Source organism: Sinocyclocheilus grahami, unplaced genomic scaffold (assembly GCF_001515645.1).
Source record: "Sinocyclocheilus grahami isolate Dianchi unplaced genomic scaffold, SAMN03320097.WGS_v1.1 scaffold39.1, whole genome shotgun sequence".
In the NCBI taxonomy this organism is placed as follows: domain Eukaryota; kingdom Metazoa; phylum Chordata; class Actinopteri; order Cypriniformes; family Cyprinidae; genus Sinocyclocheilus; species Sinocyclocheilus grahami.
Genome location: NW_015505218.1, coordinates 3,234,396 through 3,254,335, shown reverse-complemented (window position 1 = coordinate 3,254,335; position 19,940 = coordinate 3,234,396). Strand labels below are relative to the sequence as shown.

General features: G+C 37.5%; 2 protein-coding genes across 2 annotated transcripts; both read right to left on the bottom strand.

Moving 5' to 3' along the window:
* Positions 1 to 6,459: 6,459 nt before the first annotated feature.
* LOC107581996 (carboxypeptidase D-like) lies at positions 6,460 to 14,224 on the bottom strand. The gene is made up of 10 exons (XM_016267688.1): positions 13,420 to 14,224; positions 12,047 to 12,249; positions 11,623 to 11,768; positions 11,354 to 11,523; positions 11,008 to 11,277; positions 9,753 to 9,948; positions 9,091 to 9,222; positions 8,807 to 8,992; positions 7,162 to 7,258; positions 6,460 to 6,917 (listed from the first exon to the last, which is right to left on the bottom strand). Exons 1-10 carry the CDS (start codon positions 14,010 to 14,012, stop codon positions 6,706 to 6,708), a joined length of 2,205 nt encoding a protein of 734 aa, XP_016123174.1. The 5' UTR covers positions 14,013 to 14,224; the 3' UTR covers positions 6,460 to 6,705.
* Positions 14,225 to 15,374: 1,150 nt separating this feature from the next.
* Positions 15,375 to 19,732, bottom strand: LOC107581934 (beta-crystallin A1-like). Its single transcript, XM_016267627.1, has 6 exons — positions 19,652 to 19,732; positions 19,146 to 19,218; positions 17,521 to 17,639; positions 17,290 to 17,431; positions 16,106 to 16,248; positions 15,375 to 15,899 (listed from the first exon to the last, which is right to left on the bottom strand). Exons 2-6 carry the CDS (start codon positions 19,188 to 19,190, stop codon positions 15,752 to 15,754), a joined length of 597 nt encoding a protein of 198 aa, XP_016123113.1. The 5' UTR covers positions 19,191 to 19,218; positions 19,652 to 19,732; the 3' UTR covers positions 15,375 to 15,751.
* Positions 19,733 to 19,940: the final 208 nt, after the last annotated feature.

Sequence of the window (19,940 nt, the reverse complement as noted above, 5' to 3'; positions counted from 1 at the left end):
TCACAAGAAGACCATTAGACAGCTGCAGCTCATCCAGAACGCTGCTGCCAGAATTCTGACTAGAACCAGAAAATCTGAGCATATCACACCAGTCCTCAGGTCCTTACACTGGCTTCCAGTTACATTTAGGATTGATTTTAAAGTACTTTTACTCATTTATAAATCACTCAATGGCCTAGGACCTAAATACATTGCAGATATACATTGCAGATATACATTGCAGATATACATTGCAGATATACATTGCAGATATACATTGCAGATATACATTGCAGATATACATTGCAGATATACATTGCAGATATACATTGCAGATATACATTGCAGATATACATTGCAGATATACATTGCAGATATACATTGCAGATATGCTCACTGAATATAAGCCACTCAGATCATTAGGATCAAATCAGTTAGAAATACCAAGGGTTCACACAAAACAAGGGGAATCTGCTTTTAGCTATTTTGCCGGCCGCAGTTGGAATCAGCTTCCAGAAGAGATCAGATGTGCTAAAACATTAGTCACATTTAAATCCAGACTCAAAACTCTAATGTTTAGCTGTGCATTTAGTGAATGAGCACTGTGCGATGTCCGAACTGATTGCACTGTATTTTATGTATAATCTTTTTCTATTCATAAGTTTTCTATTTATTTCTTAGTTTTAATTCATTTTAAATAAATTTTAGTTTCTTTTAAAAGTATTTTAATTCCTTTTATGTAAAGAACTTTGAATTACCATTGTATATGAAATGTGCTATATAAATAAACTTGCCTTCCCTTGATCACGTAATAAAAACAGTTACTTGTGTGTTGCAACATTACTGTTGGATCCAATATAGTCGGCACAGCATCGTCTTTTAGTTTCAATCTTTCTGAAAGTCTCGAGTCGAATTGTGCCATGTTTGTATACGAATCCGCGGTATAAAGTGAACAAAGGACCAAGTTCTTACTGACGTGGTCTGTGTCTTCATTAAAAAAGTTCATCCACTCTTTCCTAATGTTAGGATCAGAAGGAAGGCAATGCAAAGACTGTTTTTCCACAACTTGGCACTGAACAGCATCTTGTTGTTTTCGGAGCATCTTTATTGTTTGATTTCTGCGCAGACCTGCATTTGCCTTATTTACAAATTACAGTATGTGTGTGAATCGGTGGGAGGGGCTAAACAGGCAGTGATGTAGAAGCAGGCATTGATCTCCATTTGTGGAGGCGGTGTTTAGCCACACTATTATGTCATAAAGTGGCACATTCCAAAACCTGTCGTTGTGGCAGATTGGCTTCAATATAAGAGGTTTTTAGACTAACAAAAAGTAGCGGCCATCTTGGGACATTTTGGCTTCACATTTCTGGAATGGAAGGAAGTGGAGACGTCCATTTATTTATTTTTTCTTTTACAGTCTATGGTTCATACAGACAGTACTCACGCAGCTATTGTAATCTGCTGTGTGAACAGGACATTTGTAGACTCACATCTGTAAGTGGTTGTTAGCAGTGTCTCTAAAAAAGTAATCAACAATGGAATTAGATTACGAATTATTCTCTCTAATTTTAAATCCCATATCAACCTCGACCAGTTAAACAATGCAAGGACAGACATGTAACTACTCTCACTCTTTCAAATAAATAATATAAAATTGCAAAAATTATTCTTGAACTGACCAGAGTGTTTAAAGGGAGAACGATACATAAAAAAAACATACATTTTAACATTAGATGTTAAGTTTTTAAATTACCATATTCTCACTGGAGCTTAGGCCAAGCCTGCTCCTGTTGAAAAAACCAGCATATGCTGGTTAAGTATGTTTTGAAGCTGGGATGCTGGTTTGAGCTGGTCCTTTGCTGGTTTATGCTGGTCCTTAGCTGGTCATGTGCTGGTCATAAACTGGTCCGACCAGCATAAACCAGCAAAGGACCAGCATAAACCAGCAAAGGACTCAAAACATACCTAACCAGCATATGCTGGTTTTTTCAACAGGGGCGTCATCTGCTGGAACGCTACTCTCGTTTACACGCATACGGCAGTTAGTGGAAGCTAGAAATTACGGATTATAACGTTTTAAACATGGATATTTTTATCACACAAATGCATCAATTAGTTTTTAGAAGGCCTTTATTAACCCCCCAGAGCCGTGTGGAGTACTTTTTATGCTGGATGGACACACTTTTGTTGGGCTTCAAAATCTCAGCACTCATTCCCAGCCATTATAAAGCATGGAAAAGCCAAGACATTTTTTTATATAACTCTTATTGTATTCATCTGAAAGAAGAAAATCAGATACACCTACACTCTAAAAAAATGCTGGGTTAAAAACAACCCAACTTGGGTTATTTGGCAATCTAAAGCTGGGTAAATATTGGACAGAAGACATGCTGGGTTATTTTGACCAAGCTGGTTGGGTTAATGTTTTTACCCAACATGCTGGGTTGTTTTATTTAAGTCAACTATTGTTTAAAAATTATATTAAATTGCTGAATTGTTTAAAAATTATTATATATATTGCTTAAAAATCACACACAGAATTACTAGAGGCAACAGCAATAATCAAAAGACGGCCATTTATTATTAAGCAAGAACACATGGACAAAATACATGTAGTCATTAAGCAGACGATTTTATCCAAAGCGACTTACAAAAGTGGACAATAGAAGCAATCAAAACCAACAAAAGAGCAATAAAATGCAAGTGCTATAACACAGTCTTGTTAGCCCAATGCAGTACATGTAGCAAGGTTTATTTGTTTTTTTAAATACAAGTTAAATTTGGAATCCAGCATAGTTTACAATATTGCATACATTTAAACTCGTTCAATGAGCATTTTAGAAATAAAAAAAGTAACATTTAAAAGTAGCATTTTAATTTAAGTGTATTCAACTGTTCTCTGTAATCACTTTTTACAGAAATAGTGCTAGTGTGTGCCGGTGTGTCGCCGAAATCTGAGCCGGTGAAGGGCTGCTGTTCGCAGGTGAACTGCAAACTTCAGACCGCCGCCTCGCGTTTCACTCATAGCTGAACGATGCCTTGACTGACTCCATAACCTGCCCATAAACAAACAGTACTGAGATTAAAGAACATATTTTCACATCAAATTAAATTAAACTCAGTATTATAATGAATAAAATCCATTTATGTTATGCAAGGCAAAAGGCGCAGCTGACCAACACCTTGTCCTTATGTTGGGTTGCGTAACATAATATAATTTACAGCACAATAAAGACTTTATAAATAAAATAAAATGTATACAAACCTTTATCAAAATTCGATTTGACCAAATCGGCGGCGGCGGCGCTGAGAACTGCTCTCTCCTGTAAACAGAGGCGGACTTACCCATAGGCAAAGGTAGGCGACTACCTTGGGCCCCCAAAAGCCAAGGGCCCCCTAAAATGCTTTTCATATACGAGACGCGCATCAAGCTCTGACATGAGAATGATTGCTTTTTAGTGTATCACCACGACAGCTGTCTGCGTGTCCGAGTTGAACACACTTCTCATGTATCCTGCTTGTAGCAAATGAAAATATCATGTATCTGAAGCTGTAATTAAATATTGAGCAACAGCGCATATGATATGTTTATTGTTTTAAATGCCGCTTACTCATTTATGAGAAGGACCCAAGTAGAGGATGCATACGCAGTTACTTGTTTGGTTGATATAATCCTTAGGTGTGTAAATGTATCATTGCCATTTAAATTTGTAGTTAAAATAACTAAAAAAAGAACGAAAAAAATTCCTGATGAAGGTCATGCGACCGAAATATAGTCAATAAATATTTTTATATTTTTTGCATAGATAGTGTGCGGGATTTGTTTTTTGCTTTTTAGTTAAAATAACTAAAATAAGTGTATTTTAAAGTTTAGAATTAGACAGCCTTCGCCACACAGGCTTACGCTGGTAACTCTTCAGTGGACTTTCCTCCTCAATATAGGCTATAATTTTCTCATTCTCACTAATTAAAAGTTTTTATATGAATGAATCTCTGAAGGGAACTGACGGTCTTCAGAAAAGTTTCGCATTTTCATTTGATCTGATAAAGTAGCGTTTATGAGCAGCCTTTGTTTACAGCCGTTACCGGGGAAACCGCTGTATTTCTGATGTTCCAAAAGCGCTTCCTGCTGGCAGAGAATGAATGTGCATTTTCAATAATCGCGTCTGCAGTTTTTGTTCAGACCAATGCAAAATCCACACACACAACCCCGTTTTAAATTAATATCATAATTTGTATTTCCAACTCATCTCTTTTCTTAAAAAATGGTTTAAAGGCTCAGTTGTGAGGTTTATCATTTATATTGTTTTTGTGAAAACTGTAAATCAATTGCTATTTCGTGGTCTACAGCATGAAAGAAAGCCATTATAACACATACATGAAAATGTAGAAACATTGGGCACAACTGTGGGGCATCATTGTGCAGCAGCAAGCATCACAACAAAAAAGGAACCTCAAGGCTGATCTAGGTAAATGTGTGCAAATATATAGGGGCCCCATTCCTATATTTTGCCTGGGGCCCCCAAATCACTAAATCCGGCTCTGCTTGTAAAGGACACACAAAGCCTGCAACACTGACTGTACCTCAGCAGATGGGTTGTTTCGTTGGAAACAGGCTCAACCCAGCGGTTGGGTAGAAAAACTACCCAGCACCTGGATAAAATATTTAAAACATTCCAATAAAATGACCCAACAGCCTGAACCCAGCATTTGGGTTAAAAAAAAAATATTTTTTAAGTGTATAGGATGGTTTGAGGGTGAGTAAATCATGAGGTAATTTTCATTTTCGGGTTAACTATCCCTAGAAGTCTGATCACTTAGAAAAGTACTATAGTTAGCACACCTCAATAGGTTGCACAGTTTATCAATTATCTAAGTAGCATGAATAGTTCAAAATAAGTTCTGTGCTTATGTTCGTATAGGGATTGTAACTTTATGGGTAAGCGATGCTTAGCCATTATATGATGCAACATCAGTCCTCACCCCATTCCCCTTTGTTTCTTTCTTTTGTCAAATGTCTAGGTGCATTACTGCCACCTGCTGTTAATCCAATGACCTGAACGCTTGAACACCTGACTAGCTGTGCATCCACCACTAGCAACAAGCTTGGTAAATGCATATATTAGATGAAGTTTAGGAGACCAAAGGTTGAAAAATACACCATTTACTAAACGTTGACAGATCTGCATCTGTCGTTCACAAAGTCATTTGACGTACTATAAAGACAGAATTACATTTTATTCTTGAACACCGTGACACATAGATAGTGTGCGGGATTTGTTTTTTGCTTTTTAGTTAAAATAACTAAAATAAGTGTATTTTAAAGTTTAGAATTAGACAGCCTTCGCCACACAGGCTTACGCTGGTAACTCTTCAGTGGACTTTCCTCCTCAATATAGGCTATAATTTTCTCATTCTCACTAATTAAAAGTTTTTATATGAATGAATCTCTGAAGGGAACTGACGGTCTTCAGAAAAGTTTCGCATTTTCATTTGATCTGATAAAGTAGCGTTTATGAGCAGCCTTTGTTTACAGCCGTTACCGGGGAAACCGCTGTATTTCTGATGTTCCAAAAGCGCTTCCTGCTGGCAGAGAATGAATGTGCATTTTCAATAATCGCGTCTGCAGTTTTTGTTCAGACCAATGCAAAATCCACACACACAACCCCGTTTTAAATTAATATCATAATTTGTATTTCCAACTCATCTCTTTTCTTAAAAAATGGTTTAAAGGCTCAGTTGTGAGGTTTATCATTTATATTGTTTTTGTGAAAACTGTAAATCAATTGCTATTTCGTGGTCTACAGCATGAAAGAAAGCCATTATAACACATACATGAAAATGTAGAAACATTGGGCACAACTGTGGGGCATCATTGTGCAGCAGCAAGCATCACAACAAAAAAGGAACCTCAAGGCTGATCTAGGTAAATGTGTGCAAATATATAGGGGCCCCATTCCTATATTTTGCCTGGGGCCCCCAAATCACTAAATCCGGCTCTGCTTGTAAAGGACACAAAAAGCCTGCACACTGACTGTACCTCAGCAGCTGGATTGTTTCGTTGGAAACAGGCTCAACCCAGCGGTTGGGTAGAAAAACTACCCAGCACCTGGATAAAATATTTAAAACATTCCAATAAAATGACCCAACAGCCTGAACCCAGCATTTGGGTTAAAAAAAAAATACTCAGCATTTTTTAGTGTATAGGATGGTTTGAGGGTGAGTAAATCATGAGGTAATTTTCATTTTCGGGTTAACTATCCCTATAAGTCTGATCACTTAGAAAAGTACTATAGTTAGCACACCTCAATAGGTTGCACAGTTTATCAATTATCTAAGTAGCATGAATAGTTCAAAATAAGTTCTGTGCTTATGTTCGTATAGGGATTGTAACTTTATGGGTAAGCGATGCTTAGCCATTATATGATGCAACATCAGTCCTCACCCCATTCCCCTTTGTTTCTTTCTTTTGTCAAATGTCTAGGTGCATTACTGCCACCTGCTGTTAATCCAATGACCTGAACGCTTGAACACCTGACTAGCTGTGCATCCACCACTAGCAACAAGCTTGGTAAATGCATATATTAGATGAAGTTTAGGAGACCAAAGGTTGAAAAATACACCATTTACTAAACGTTGACAGATCTGCATCTGTCGTTCACAAAGTCATTTGACGTACTATAAAGACAGAATTACATTTTATTCTTGAACACCGTGACAGCACATTCAGCGACCCTCCACAAGGAAAGGGTCATCTTCACTCTCGCTCTCATCCAGGAACTCCTGTCGCAAGGGTGACTTCTCTGAAGCCATTGCTTCCATTTGGAGGACGTCCCGCTTACGACGCAACCAACGAACCCCGTCTCGTATGCGGCTGAACTTGGCAGAGCGAAGGTGCCAGATGAGGAGAGTGCAGATAAAGACGCTCATCAAAGAGGCTAGAGGATGATGAAGAATTTCAGGACAGGATTTATTAGTTCAGTTCACTCATGAAGGATTTTTCAAGCAGCAGTCATTAAACAATCATTACAGCCTAGTTTTAAAAAAAGTTAATTTATTTTATATTTTAAAATGGGAAAAAAAAAGAATTTTTTTTTTTGCATATAGTAACAGAATAAGATTGTGTGTCCAATAAGATCACTGGAAACAGAAAAGAATAAAGGATGTGTTTTTTTTAAATACCTGTGGCAATTACAAAGACTGCCTGACTTAGGGAAGCCCTGTCCGCTGTAAAGTCGATCACAATGGGGCTGGTCACTTTGTCTGAGGATATATTCACCTAAAATCACAGGAAGGAGAATGAGATAATAGTAATGTGTGTGTAATTTCACCACCTGCTGGACAGAAGCAGGGTTATCAACTCATAGCCCAATATTATACACAATGTAATAAAATTATAATTTTTTTATTATTAAAATACCATTTAAATGTTTGGGATCCATAAGACTATTTTTTTAATGTTTTAAAGTGCTCACCCAGGCTGCATATACTGAAAATACAATAAACCGTAATATTGTTAATAATAATTTTATATTTAAATATTTTAAGTTTAATATATTTTAAACTAATCATGAAATCAACTGACTTTTTTTCTTTTCTTTTTTGCTGTGTTTATCAGCACTTAAACTGCTACATTTTCCCCCCTCATTTTCTCTCTTTTTTGTGGAAACCTTATTCTATTTTCAGGATTCTTATTTTTTTTAGAAGGTTAGAATAGATTTTTGTTTTAATAGAAAAAGAGCATTTATATAAAACATAAATCTTTAATTATCCTATATAAATGTCTTTATGGCCACTTTTGATCCATTTATTTAAAGCGGTCATATGATGCTGCTAAAAAGAACAGTATTTGGTGTATTTGGTGTAATGAAATGTGTTTATGCAGTTTAAGATAAAAAAAAAAAAAAATTTTCCACATACTGTACATTGTTTCTCTTCTATGCCTGAAACACGTCGATTTTTACAAAGCTCATCGGTTTGAAAAAGCGAGGTGTGCTCTGATTGGCCAGTTATCCACTGCGTTGTGATTGGCCGAATTCCTCAAGCGTGTGACAGAAATGTTACGTCACTTACCATATTGTGATGCCTGCGGCAACCACATGTGGCGACCCCGAGCTGGACTCCGCTTAGTCCACGGTGAAACCAAACCGGCGATCCACAGCGCGAAGTTGATGTATTTCCTCAGCAACCAGCATGGATCAGCTCTAGGCATGACGAAGCGGATATCGTCCTCTTTTGGAAGGCCAAATGAAGTAGTTTCGCTTTCACAACGAAGCACACAGCGCCTTCACAACATGGCAGTGGCAACAAAACTACAGCGAGAAAAAAAAAAAAAAAAAAAGTTTCGCCTTCTTTCTTTGCGTGAACATTTGGGCGGCGTTATGCAAATCTTCCCACATCGTGACGTAGACATGTGGGGGCGTGTTAGAACGAGCCATTTTAGGTAGGTGTGGACAAGTCTTAACTTTTATAAAGAATATCTCTTTGGATTTGAGACTTTAGTCTTTGCAACTTTACAGATCTTCTTTATGCACCAAGAGCTTGTAACACTCCAAAGAGAAAGAAAAACTTGAAATCACATCATATGACCCCTTTAATCTTTGCTGAATACATGTTCGTTTCTTAAAAAAACAAACACCTTACTGACCCCAAACGTCTGAAAGCTAGTGTATCAATTTAACTTATGCTTTTACTATGCCGAAATCATCCATATTAAATGTGAAAAAAAAAAAATAATTTTTTTTTTTTAAAGTTAATATATACACATTTATTTTAACATTTAAAAGTGATAACACCCATTTAAAACTGTTAGTAAACTAGAACCTGCCTGCTGGAGTTCTTGCTGATAACCATGAGCCTGAACCAGCAGCTGATGTGTGCCTGGAGCCACGAGAGTGGTGAAGTGACCCTGACTGTCTGCATGAACATTCATAGAGCCGTTCACCACAACAACAGCATCCGACACCGGACGGCCTTTGCTGTCCCTCACGACACCACTAAGCCTTCTGTGAACCTTCAAAGATTAAACCGGAGGAAAACATGAATTAAAACGAGTTTAAGTTGCCTGAAATTCTGGTTACTCGATGATAAAGGTAGTTCAAATCTGTCCACCTCCAGCAGCATGCGGAAAAGCGGCAGTCTGTTCTCAATCCACAGCGGGAAGAGCTGACGTACGGATGGGAACATACAACAGTCAGTGTATACCGTGATTTCAGGGCAAACGCCCACATCCAAACTAAAGTCCTGAAAGAGCGAGATTTGAATTTTCATAAAGACATGCAACTTGGAACATGCAGAAAATGAAATCTCATTGGAGGAGAATATATAATGACAGATACACAAACTCCACTGTCTAAATGATAAACGCACTCCAGACCCACTAGATGTTCCAAATGGTAGGAAGAATAATTATGCTGGGTTCCTTTGGCCTAATTATAAGGCAGCACAGCATTTATCCTTCACAGTGAAAGTAATATCAGAATGCATTTCATGTAAAATACAACCCAGTTAAAAAAAGAAATAATTAACAAATTGATTGTTTATATACTACATTTAATTAAACCCAGTAAGGTTTCGAATTAAAGAAAAATTGTTGGATGTCCTATATAATTTTCTATTAGCTTAGCAACGTGCTAACATGCTCTGTATTTGACCAACACCTTTGCATTCTAATAAGTTTGAAGATAGAAAAACTTTCCATTCTCTTGCAAACAAAGGTACAGAGTAAATAACTGAAGGGTTATGGGTTTATTGAGAGGTTTGGTGAAGCTTACCTTAGTGATGGCGGGATTCCTGACATAGTTTAGGCAGAGAACAGAAGCAAATTCAAGCAGCAACTCTGGACCTACTGCTGCATTACCATGAACTCCAGCCACAAAACGGATCTTGGGTTCAGCAGCTTGAGGGATCTCCAAATTGCCAGCGATCTCAAGAGCCCAGATAGTTCTAATCTCAGTGCTTTCACCCAAACTGACCCCAGGAAGATAGAACAACACCAACTGAAGATTTACAACATAATTTACCTTCCAGCTTAATTCAATAAACACCCATGGATCTATATGATGTTTGGCATAGATGTTTTGCTTCATGCTGTTTTAGATGGTTAATTACTGGCCCAATCATCTCAAGTCTTAAACTGCCCCCATTATGCCATTTTTAAGGTTGCTAATATTGTTTTACGAGTCTCCTAAAACAGGTTTACATGCATGCAAGGTCAAAAAACACGTTAGTTTTCTCAAAAAATAGATTTAATTTGACCTCATTTCTAAATGATTCGTAAGCGACTCGTGCGAAGCAGTTCAAAGAATCAGTCTCTCTAAACCCCTCCTTTCTGTGAGCCCTCACTGCTGTGATTGGTCAGATGGCGCAATCCTTTGCGATTGGTCCAGACCCCTAGAGAGATTGGCTCTGGATTGGTCTATCGCGTAAAGTGCGTGTCGGAAACGAAACGCCCATTGCCATGACGGAACGACAGCCCTGGAGACTTGTCAATACATAGAAAATATGGTATCGATTGTACCTTACCAATTCGAGCCGGAGTCTAATGATGAAGCGGTTGAACTGGCTTATCGACAAGAGACTGATTCGCAAGTGAAACAAAGGTCAAGTGTTAACAAGTTTGTGGTAATTATAAGATGTGATAAAACAAATGTACTCACAGCATCTTCTCGACATGATGTTAACCACACGGAAATTTTACGGTGTTTGTGGGCGGGCAAGTTGGCGACGTAGAACGTGGGCAGACATTATGCAGATGTGTTACTTTGTGACGTAGAGCTGTAACCGAATAAGATTCGAATTCCTGACGACTCGTTTAGGCGATTGAGAGCAGACTTTTTTTTTTTTTGATAGACTAACTATTTATCGTGCACTGTCGGCTTCACAACTTTGCAGATAGTTTACGTTCACATACAGCTACATGACACACTGCATGAAAGGTAATATTCGAAAAGGCATAATAGGGGCACTTTAATCAGATGGTTAGCGGTGTTTGCTAAGAAGTAAAGACACATCTTCAATACTACATACCTGTACAGCCGTGTGATGCGAGGAAAGTTTAAGGTCAATCCACGCAGGAACTCAGAGCGTTCTCTGTAGGTTCGGTACCGCAAGGTCTGAGCAGGGAGAAGGCTGCGGACCAACTGATCCAACTCACCAGGGGCTAAAAGCCACTCCACCAGTTTCTCAAAGTCCTTCTGTTCTCCTTCCTCAACAGACAATGTACCTCTAGTCAGCTTGAAGTCCACCTGCTCCACCCGAGTCTCCAACACCCGGACAGATGCTGATATTGGAGTATAACTGTGGATAGATCACAGAAAACATAATGGCTGACCAATTTTATAACTGGAATTCTGTTCATTTGCCCATTTCTCACCCTGGAGCAGAAGCAGTGATATGGTAAGAACCAGGAGCCAGAGGTCTCCAGTATTGGCCCGTGCTGCTGGTGTGCACATAATGGCTTGAGCCTTCCACCACGACTGTGGCATTAGCAATGCCTTTGCCAGAATGACCATCAGTCACCATACCCCTCACAAACAAATGAACCTGACACATGGGACATCACACAAACCATGCATAGGTTTAAATGGAATAGATCACCCAAGAAAATGACTAATGTGTTGATCATGATCAAGAACGAATCACCTGTTGTATAAAGTGCAAGAGCGCTCCGTAATTCTTCTCCCAGTATTCTGAGAGCAACTCCTCTGGTGGAAGCAGTTCACAGCTCAGACCAATGTTAACGGCTAAAGTGTCTGTGCTGTGATATGCCCAAGTCAGCATATCAATTCCTACCATTATGCAAAAGCCAAATTTCAATGTGAAACAGGAATATGCACTCATGAATAAACAATTAAGACAAAAAAAACAAACAAAAAAAAAACAGTACAGTTACAAGTACAATATCCTTCAAAAATGTAGGGCCAGTAAGATTTTTTAAAATAAATTAATTATTTTATGCAACTAAGACACATTAAAAGGACAGTAAAGAGACGTATGTTACAAAATATAAGTTGAATGGAGTTCCACTTGGGCACAAGGCCTGATTTTAAATGTCAAACTGTGATACCATCTCCCAAGTTTTTGTCTGGAACGTCAGGACAGTCAGGATTGTCCATCCTCATAATGGGATGGTTCTCAGTGTAGGTTTGTGCTAAATGGCGAAACACAGCCTCATCTGCTGTCAGCTCTGCGGTTGCATAAGAACTGCCGTCATCAAAGGGGTAGGTGGCCATCACTGAGCCCCCATGTAGACTACCAGACAAGACAAACCTTGAAAAAACGACACAGAGGAAGCAAGCATGGTAGAAAACACTTCTTGGGAAAAGATCGGACTTGTGAAAATCTCAGATCAGAAGCAAGAGAACATTACACCACTGAATAATCAGAGATTCATGTTTTCCAGGCTAGAATAAAAGTTTACACCAATTTCTCTATTAAAAAAAAATAAAATGAATTGATTCAGACACCAAATTTTAAATCATTTATTCAAATTAATTTTGATATTTTGTAGTGCATACAATGTTTGTAGTGTATTCGGTATTGGTTAGTATTATATGTTTTATTAACATTTTGAATGAGTTTTATTCGTTTTTATTTTTAAATTCATTTTTAGTTTAATTTTGTAGTAATTTAGTGTGTTTTTTTGTCGTTTTCATTTATTTATTTTTTTTAAGTATTACTAGTTAGGCTCATTTTATTTATTTTTTCGGTTAGTTTTCATTTTAGTTTTACTTTATTATTTTTTAGTTCAGTTTTTAAATAAAAAAAAAAAAATTTTTTTTTTTTAATTTCCAGTTAGTAATTTAACCCCCGGTTTCATAGACAAGGCTTAAGCCTAGTCCCAGACTAAAATAAAAGTCTGAGCAGTTTCATCTGAAAGAAACTTGCATCGATTGATCTTAAAACATGTCAGTGCCTTTTTGTCTTGTCTCAAGATGCACACCAGTATTATTTATTTTATATATTTTTTTTTTACTAAGGCACGTTTATAAAAGTTACTTAAATGTCCTATCGGAGCTATGGCCTAATCCTGGCTTAGTCTAAACCCTGTCTGTGAAACCAGGCCTTAATACTTACACATAAAATCATTTCAGTCAGCTGCCATGGCAAACTTTCTCTAATTTTTTTAAAATTTAATTTTAAAGTATTTTTTAATAGTTTTAATCTCCCAACTGAATACCGTAAAAATGTCAGTGTGGCTTAATTATTTTTGTTTCCTAACTCAAAGTCAGTGTGATATAACCAACTTGCAGTCAGCCAATTTGTTGTGACAAGACAATCAAAAGGGAAGACCCCTGCTGACCCTCCTAATAATAAATATCAAATAATTTTAATGATATGGATTTAAATGGCAAGGTTATTTGAGGTTGTCAGTGCCAAATGATTGGATTAAAACATTTGTAAATTTATATAAATAATAAAAAAAAATGCAAAACATACTTTTTCTCAAGAATCCATTTCATGACAGCTGTGACCTCCGGTAGGTCTTCTGAGGTCTTACTGAAGGACTCGTCCCGGTCTGAGAAACTCTTATCGAGGTCATAATGTTTGGCATTCTCGCGGCCTTCGCTGCTGCCAGAGCAGTCCCCCTCCACCGCGCGCTCAGAGCCGTCAGGATTCATGCTGGCCATTATATAGATGTCCGTCCGGTCCACCAGCTCTGTTACTCTCACATCGCGGCCGTACTGAGTCAACAGGTACTCGATCAGATACACTGACAGCTGCCTCGATAAAGCCTCGTCTCCGTGGATGTTGCCCACATACTTGAACCTCGGTTTGCCCGGTTCATCCGCCGTCTGATTCGTTGTTATTCTCATGACCCAAAGCTCCCTTCCCTCGACAGACTGTCCGATGCTCGAGAGGCTGCAAATATGTGCGTACTTTTGAGAAAAACGCTGAAGACGATCGGTCATGTCAGCGTAGTTGTAATATCCTTTGTATGTTTCTTCATGATCTTTGTTGGTGCTTCTCAAACCGAGTATTTGGTGCGGAACTATTAAAATATGCGGCAAAATGAGCCACAGAGTATGCATTATGTGATTGTAGTAGTTTAGTAGTAATTTTTTTTTTTTTAATCTTTTGTTAGTTATTTTATCGTTAGTTGGCTTTTTGTTGAGCCATCACAAATTGTTGATCACTGGCCTGTCAATGTGCAGGTTAAACGCATTGAATCAAAATTAGGGACACTAATAGATTGCACTTGGCATAATCAGTATAAAATTGGTTTGCACAGGGTCAAACTAAAATCTGGATTAAACCACTGCCGTTTGTTAAGGGGTGGTTGTCAATTTTCCGGGGTTTTTTTTGTTTGTTTTTTTGACCATCAAGATTAAATTAAATGTGTATACTTTATGTATAATGTAAAATGTTTTAATGTCACAATTTCTTTAAATACATATATATACACACACACATGTCTGGTCAGCTGTCCTTGTGGGGACTCTCCATAGGCGTAATGGTTTTTCTACTGTACAGACAGTATATTCTATTGCCCTACACCAGGGGTCACCAAACTTGATCCTGGAGGGCCGGTGTCCTGCAGAGTTTAGCTCCAGCTTGCCTCAACTCACCTGCCTGGAAGTTCCAAGTATACCTAGGAAGACCTTGATTAGCTGGTTCAGGTGTGTTTGATTATGGTTGGAGCTAAACTGTGCAGGACACTGGCCCTCCAGGACCATGTCTGGTCCAACCCTACCCCTAAACCTACCCCTCACAGGAAACTTGCTGCATTTTTAGTTTTTCAAAAAACTTCATTCTGTATGATTTATAAGCTTTTGTACCCGTGGGGACCACAATTTAGGTCCCCACCGTGACACGAGTCCCCATGAGTCTGTGTGTAGTCAGGTTTAAGTCCCCACCAGGATATATAAACCAGTGCACACACACACATTTACATTTAGAATGTTTTCACATTACCACCTGTCCATTTCATTTACAGTCATTTTATATGTTGATAAAGTAGCATCTTAAAGGTGATTTAGTGGATTGCATTTGGATGACGTCACTAAATCAATGATAAACTGACTTTAACTGGAAAATTTAGTGTTTACTATTGTCCTCTTGCATTATCAACACTATTTTCCTGTTTATTAATACTATAAAGCTGCTTTGACACAATCTGTATTGTATAAAGTGCTATATAAATGACTTACATTTGACATATAATTAAATTAGAGGCCCATCTGTTGCCATGTGAGTACAAAAGACTGTCCTTGTTATGTTTTAATGTAAATTCTGAGACATATCTTTTCATTTCAATGTTCATTTTAATGTTAGACAATTCATTACACCTTTTCTGAAAATGACTGATGTGAGAGTTCAGTGTTTGTTTTAATGTTCATTTAAAGATCCACACGCCACAGTCAGCTGATATCAGTTATTCTGTTTTTTTTGTCTGTTTCTTTAGATGTTATGCTCATGTTCTTTATTCATCAAATATCATACAGAAGTTGACCATGGAAACTGCAACGGCTATGATCATGATGATCAAGTCATGACGAAAGAAGAGCAACGCACCACGTCCGTTCTGCTGTCATCATACAGGACTTTTTCTTCTCGTCGTTCCTGCCGTCAATAGTTTGTCTTTCTTTCCTCGTGTTGTGGGTAAAAAAACGTGCTGTGGACTTGTTACATTAGTGTAGCACCAGTATACCAGCCTGCCGTCCGGGTCAACAAACCATCTTGCAAGGCTGGGAACGGAGGGATGGAGGAAGTGGAAGTTTGAAGGGCTCAGAAGGAGGAAGAAGGGAGGGAAGGACACGGCTGGTTCCTCTCAATGCTGGATCCTACGGATAGACTGGATCTGAGGGGTCTGAGCGTGGCAGCCATACTCCCTGTAGTGCCTGTACTCGCCTCCGTGGCAGTCGCACTCCATAATGTACTGGTAACCACGGTAACCGGGATACTGGTAGCATACCCAGCTAGAGAAACAGGGATAGAGAGGCGGCATGTTACCATGGAGACCAAGTGAAGCGTTTGATTTCTCAAACGTTGGCGAATGCAGTGATGAATACCCTGATGCCAGGCTTTTTCAGATACAGAGCAAAAGCAGCATAAGAGAAGAAACCAGAAAACCAGCCTCCGTAATGATCAGGTGATTAAAATCCATTCGGGCAATCGTACTTACGCGCCACTCATGACTTTGATGGAGCCGATCTCGTTGTTGCACCATCCCATAGCCTGCAGGGAGGGGTAGTCATTGCACACCTCCCACTGCTTTCCAGTCATGTTCTCACACTCGAAAAGCATCATACGGCAATCACTGTGCATCTGTTTCAGAAGGAAGAAATAAAGACTTGTTGAATGCCCTGTTGAGTGAAAATCTGATTCGAAGAACTGGTTCCCTTTAAGTTCATGGCTTGCAATTTAAATTAAACTGGCCCCATCTCACAGGATGTTGAATTGGAACAAATGAAAAAATGGAAATGGAAATTGAATTTACTGCAGTGTAACACAACTTATTTTTTAATTAGGCTAGCACAACAAACTGGACAAGATTTTGGATTCTAGGAAATGTTCTTCCACCATGACCCATAAAATGACCAAGTTAAAATAAATAAATCTATAATTAAATAATTTAAATGATTAAATCTAAATCTATCTTATATAATTATACCTTATATAAATCATATATCATATAAAAAAATTATAAATTACATTTTAAATAAATATTTTAGATCAATATTTCTAATGTTTTGATTATACCCTTTGTATGATAACTTATGTAAATTATATACATAATTAACTTAACAAATAAATAAATTATTTATATTTGATTATTTATTGCTTTGTAACAAATATTTTAGACTTATTTTTCTAATATTTCTTATTATGCCCCTTTGTGTATGATAGCATACGTATATAAATTATGTAAATAAATAAAGGTAGCTTTTCAGACATTGATTATTAATATTTTATATAAATTACATTTATATTTTATTATTTATTATTCTAATATTTCTTATTATGCCCCTGGTGTATGAAACGTGTGTAAGTAAAAAAAGTAAATATGTAAATAAATAAACAGCTTTTCAAACGTTGATTATTAGTATATTAACATTTGTACGTTATTATGATTTACTTCTCTTTTTTTAACAATTTAGGCTTATATTTCTAATATTTCTATTAATTCTATTTCAGTTATGGTTTGTGCAATTTCTTTGCTAGTTCAATTCAAATTCACTTTATTCTCAATTCAATTTAATGCCATGTATCTATGTCAAAAAATGTAAATGTGTTGAGAAATAGTGATGATCAGAGAGTCTGCTGGTGGGTGTATTGTGTGTCCCTGCTGCAGATGATCTCACTCACAGCAGAATAGATGGGGCGGAAGGACATCATCCTCTCAATGCGATAGGCATTGTTGCCACTCCAGGCCTCCCAGCATGGGTAATCTCCCTTCTCCAGGATGAACTGCTGGCCATTGAAGGTAGAGTGCTCAAAACCTACCCAGCTACAGTCAGAAGAAACGATTAGGAGACAGGGCTGGAAAGAGGAAAAGAGATTTACTCTAGTTAACTGAAGATGCTTGCTTTTACTCACACGCCACACTCCACCTTCAGGGAGCGGACAGTCTCCATTCCGTACTCCATGATGTTCTGGCAGCAAGCAGTGAATTCACAACGCCTGCCCTGGAAATGCTCCTGATCATAAACAGTAATCTGAAAAAGAGACAGATATCTTTAGTTCACCACGTTGTTAGTGATGATTAGATACCCATGTAGATTGTTTCAAATTGCATTAAAAATGGTTTTAAATGATTTAAAGGGTTAGTTCACCCAAAAATGAATATTCTGTCGTTAATTACTCACCCTCGTGTTGTTCGAAAACCCGTAAGACCTTCGTTCATCTTCGGAACATAATTTAAGATATTTTTGATGAAATATGAGGGCCCACTGACCCTCCCATAGACAGCAAGGTAACTACCACGTTCAAGGTCTAGAAAAATACCAAGATGATCGACAAAGTAGTCCGTGTGACATCAGTGGTTCAACTGTAAAGTTACGAAGCTACGAGAATACTTTTTTGCGCAAAGAAAACAAAAATAATGACTTTATTCCACATTTTCGTCTCTACTGCATCACTTGTGGATGCGCGTTCACAACAGTATCATGACGCGAGCGTGTGGCAGCGCCGGCGCTGACCCAGATCCGGCGTAATGACGTCATCTTGGTACTTTTCTGGACCTTGAACATGGTAGTTACCTTGCTGTCTATGGGAGGATCAGAGAGCCCTCAGATTTCATCAAAAATATCTTAAATTGTGTTCTGAATCTTACGGGTTTTGAACAACACGAGGGTGAGTAATTAATGACAGAATTTTCATTTTTGGGTGAACTAACCCTTTAAAATTAATTTATGCTGAAAAAAAACCAAGTTGAAAATAAATTCATACGTCAACAGTGAAAGTTAGGAATAATTACGATTTTTTTAAATGTTTTTTTTTGTGTGGAAGAACTGTCTTATGCTCACCAAGGCTGCATTTATTTGATCAAATATACATTAAAATAGTAATATTGTGAAATATTATTACCATTTGAAAAACTGTTTTCTATCTGAATATATTTCAGAATATAATTTATTCCTGTGATGGCAAAGCTGAATTTTCAGTCTTTAGTGTCACATGATCCTTCAGAAATCATTCTAATATGCTGATTTGATGCTGAATTATTATTGGCACTAAAATATTAATAATAATACAAATATATTTCTTCTGAATATTTTTGTGGAAACTGAGATACATTGTTTGATGAACAGAAAAACTGCATCCTTGCCGAATAAACATATTATTCTATCTTTTTTTTTGGGTTCAATGTTGAAAACAGTTGTGCTGCTTAATATTTTTGTAGAAACCGTGATGCATCTTTTTCTCCAAATCCTTCACTGAACAGAAATTTCAAAAGAACAGCATTTATTTAAAATAAAAATATCTTGTAACATTACAAATGTATTTACTGTCACTCTGCATTTATTTAAGGCATAAAAAAAAAAGTTTTTTTTTTTTTTTTTGGGGGGGGGGGGGGGGGGGATTAAATAAATGCAGCCTTGGTGGGCATAAGTGACAAAAAATTTAATTAAATTATTTAAAATAAAATAAAACAAAACAAAACGAAAATAATACACATTTTTTCTTCTTCTTCTAAAAAAAATTAAATAAAATCTCTTCACCTTCCATGGTCCCATGGGCATTGACATAGGGTTTGTCAGAGCCATTGTTTCAGATATCTCAGCGCTGACTGACCTGCATGCAAGGAATTGTTTAGGAATTGTTAAGAACATTGTTTAACATCTATAAAATGCATGATGATCAATTTTCATACATTTCTACTTTCACACACACACACACACAAAAAACAGTACAAGTGTTGTCAAGTATAATGACATGTAGCATTCTTTGTGCGACAAGCCTGAACACTGTTGGATCAATTAAACCAGATGGTTTATATTACTGTCTAATGCACATCAGGTCGGCGAATGAAAACAGTCTTGTTCAAATACCTTGTTGAATCATAAGTATCTCCTCTATCATAATTATAATTAGCATGTCTGATTGTATCAGTGGATCATTGTTTGATTTATCATTCTGTATATTTAATGCTCACTATGGCGTTCCAAGCTTGTTTAATCACTATCTGGTTTAAAGTTGGCAGAGGTACAGGGTTTACCAGACTTACCCAATAGAATGAGCTGTATGCGTTGAGGGGAATCCACCACGCGGTCTCCTGCTCAGGCATCTGTGGGGCTATTTATACAGACGCCGCTTCATTGGGGCTCCCTGACTCACGGACCCCGGCTGCTGTCAGCATTTTGCTTTGGATGCCTTTTGTTTCTGACCCGAGCTGTAGGCCTTTCTTTCCTCCGCATACTCTTTACAATGAAGTGATCTCCACCAATGAGCGGCCATGGAGCTGCATGATTTTAGGTCATATTTATGTGGATTACATAAAAGGCCATTTACTATAA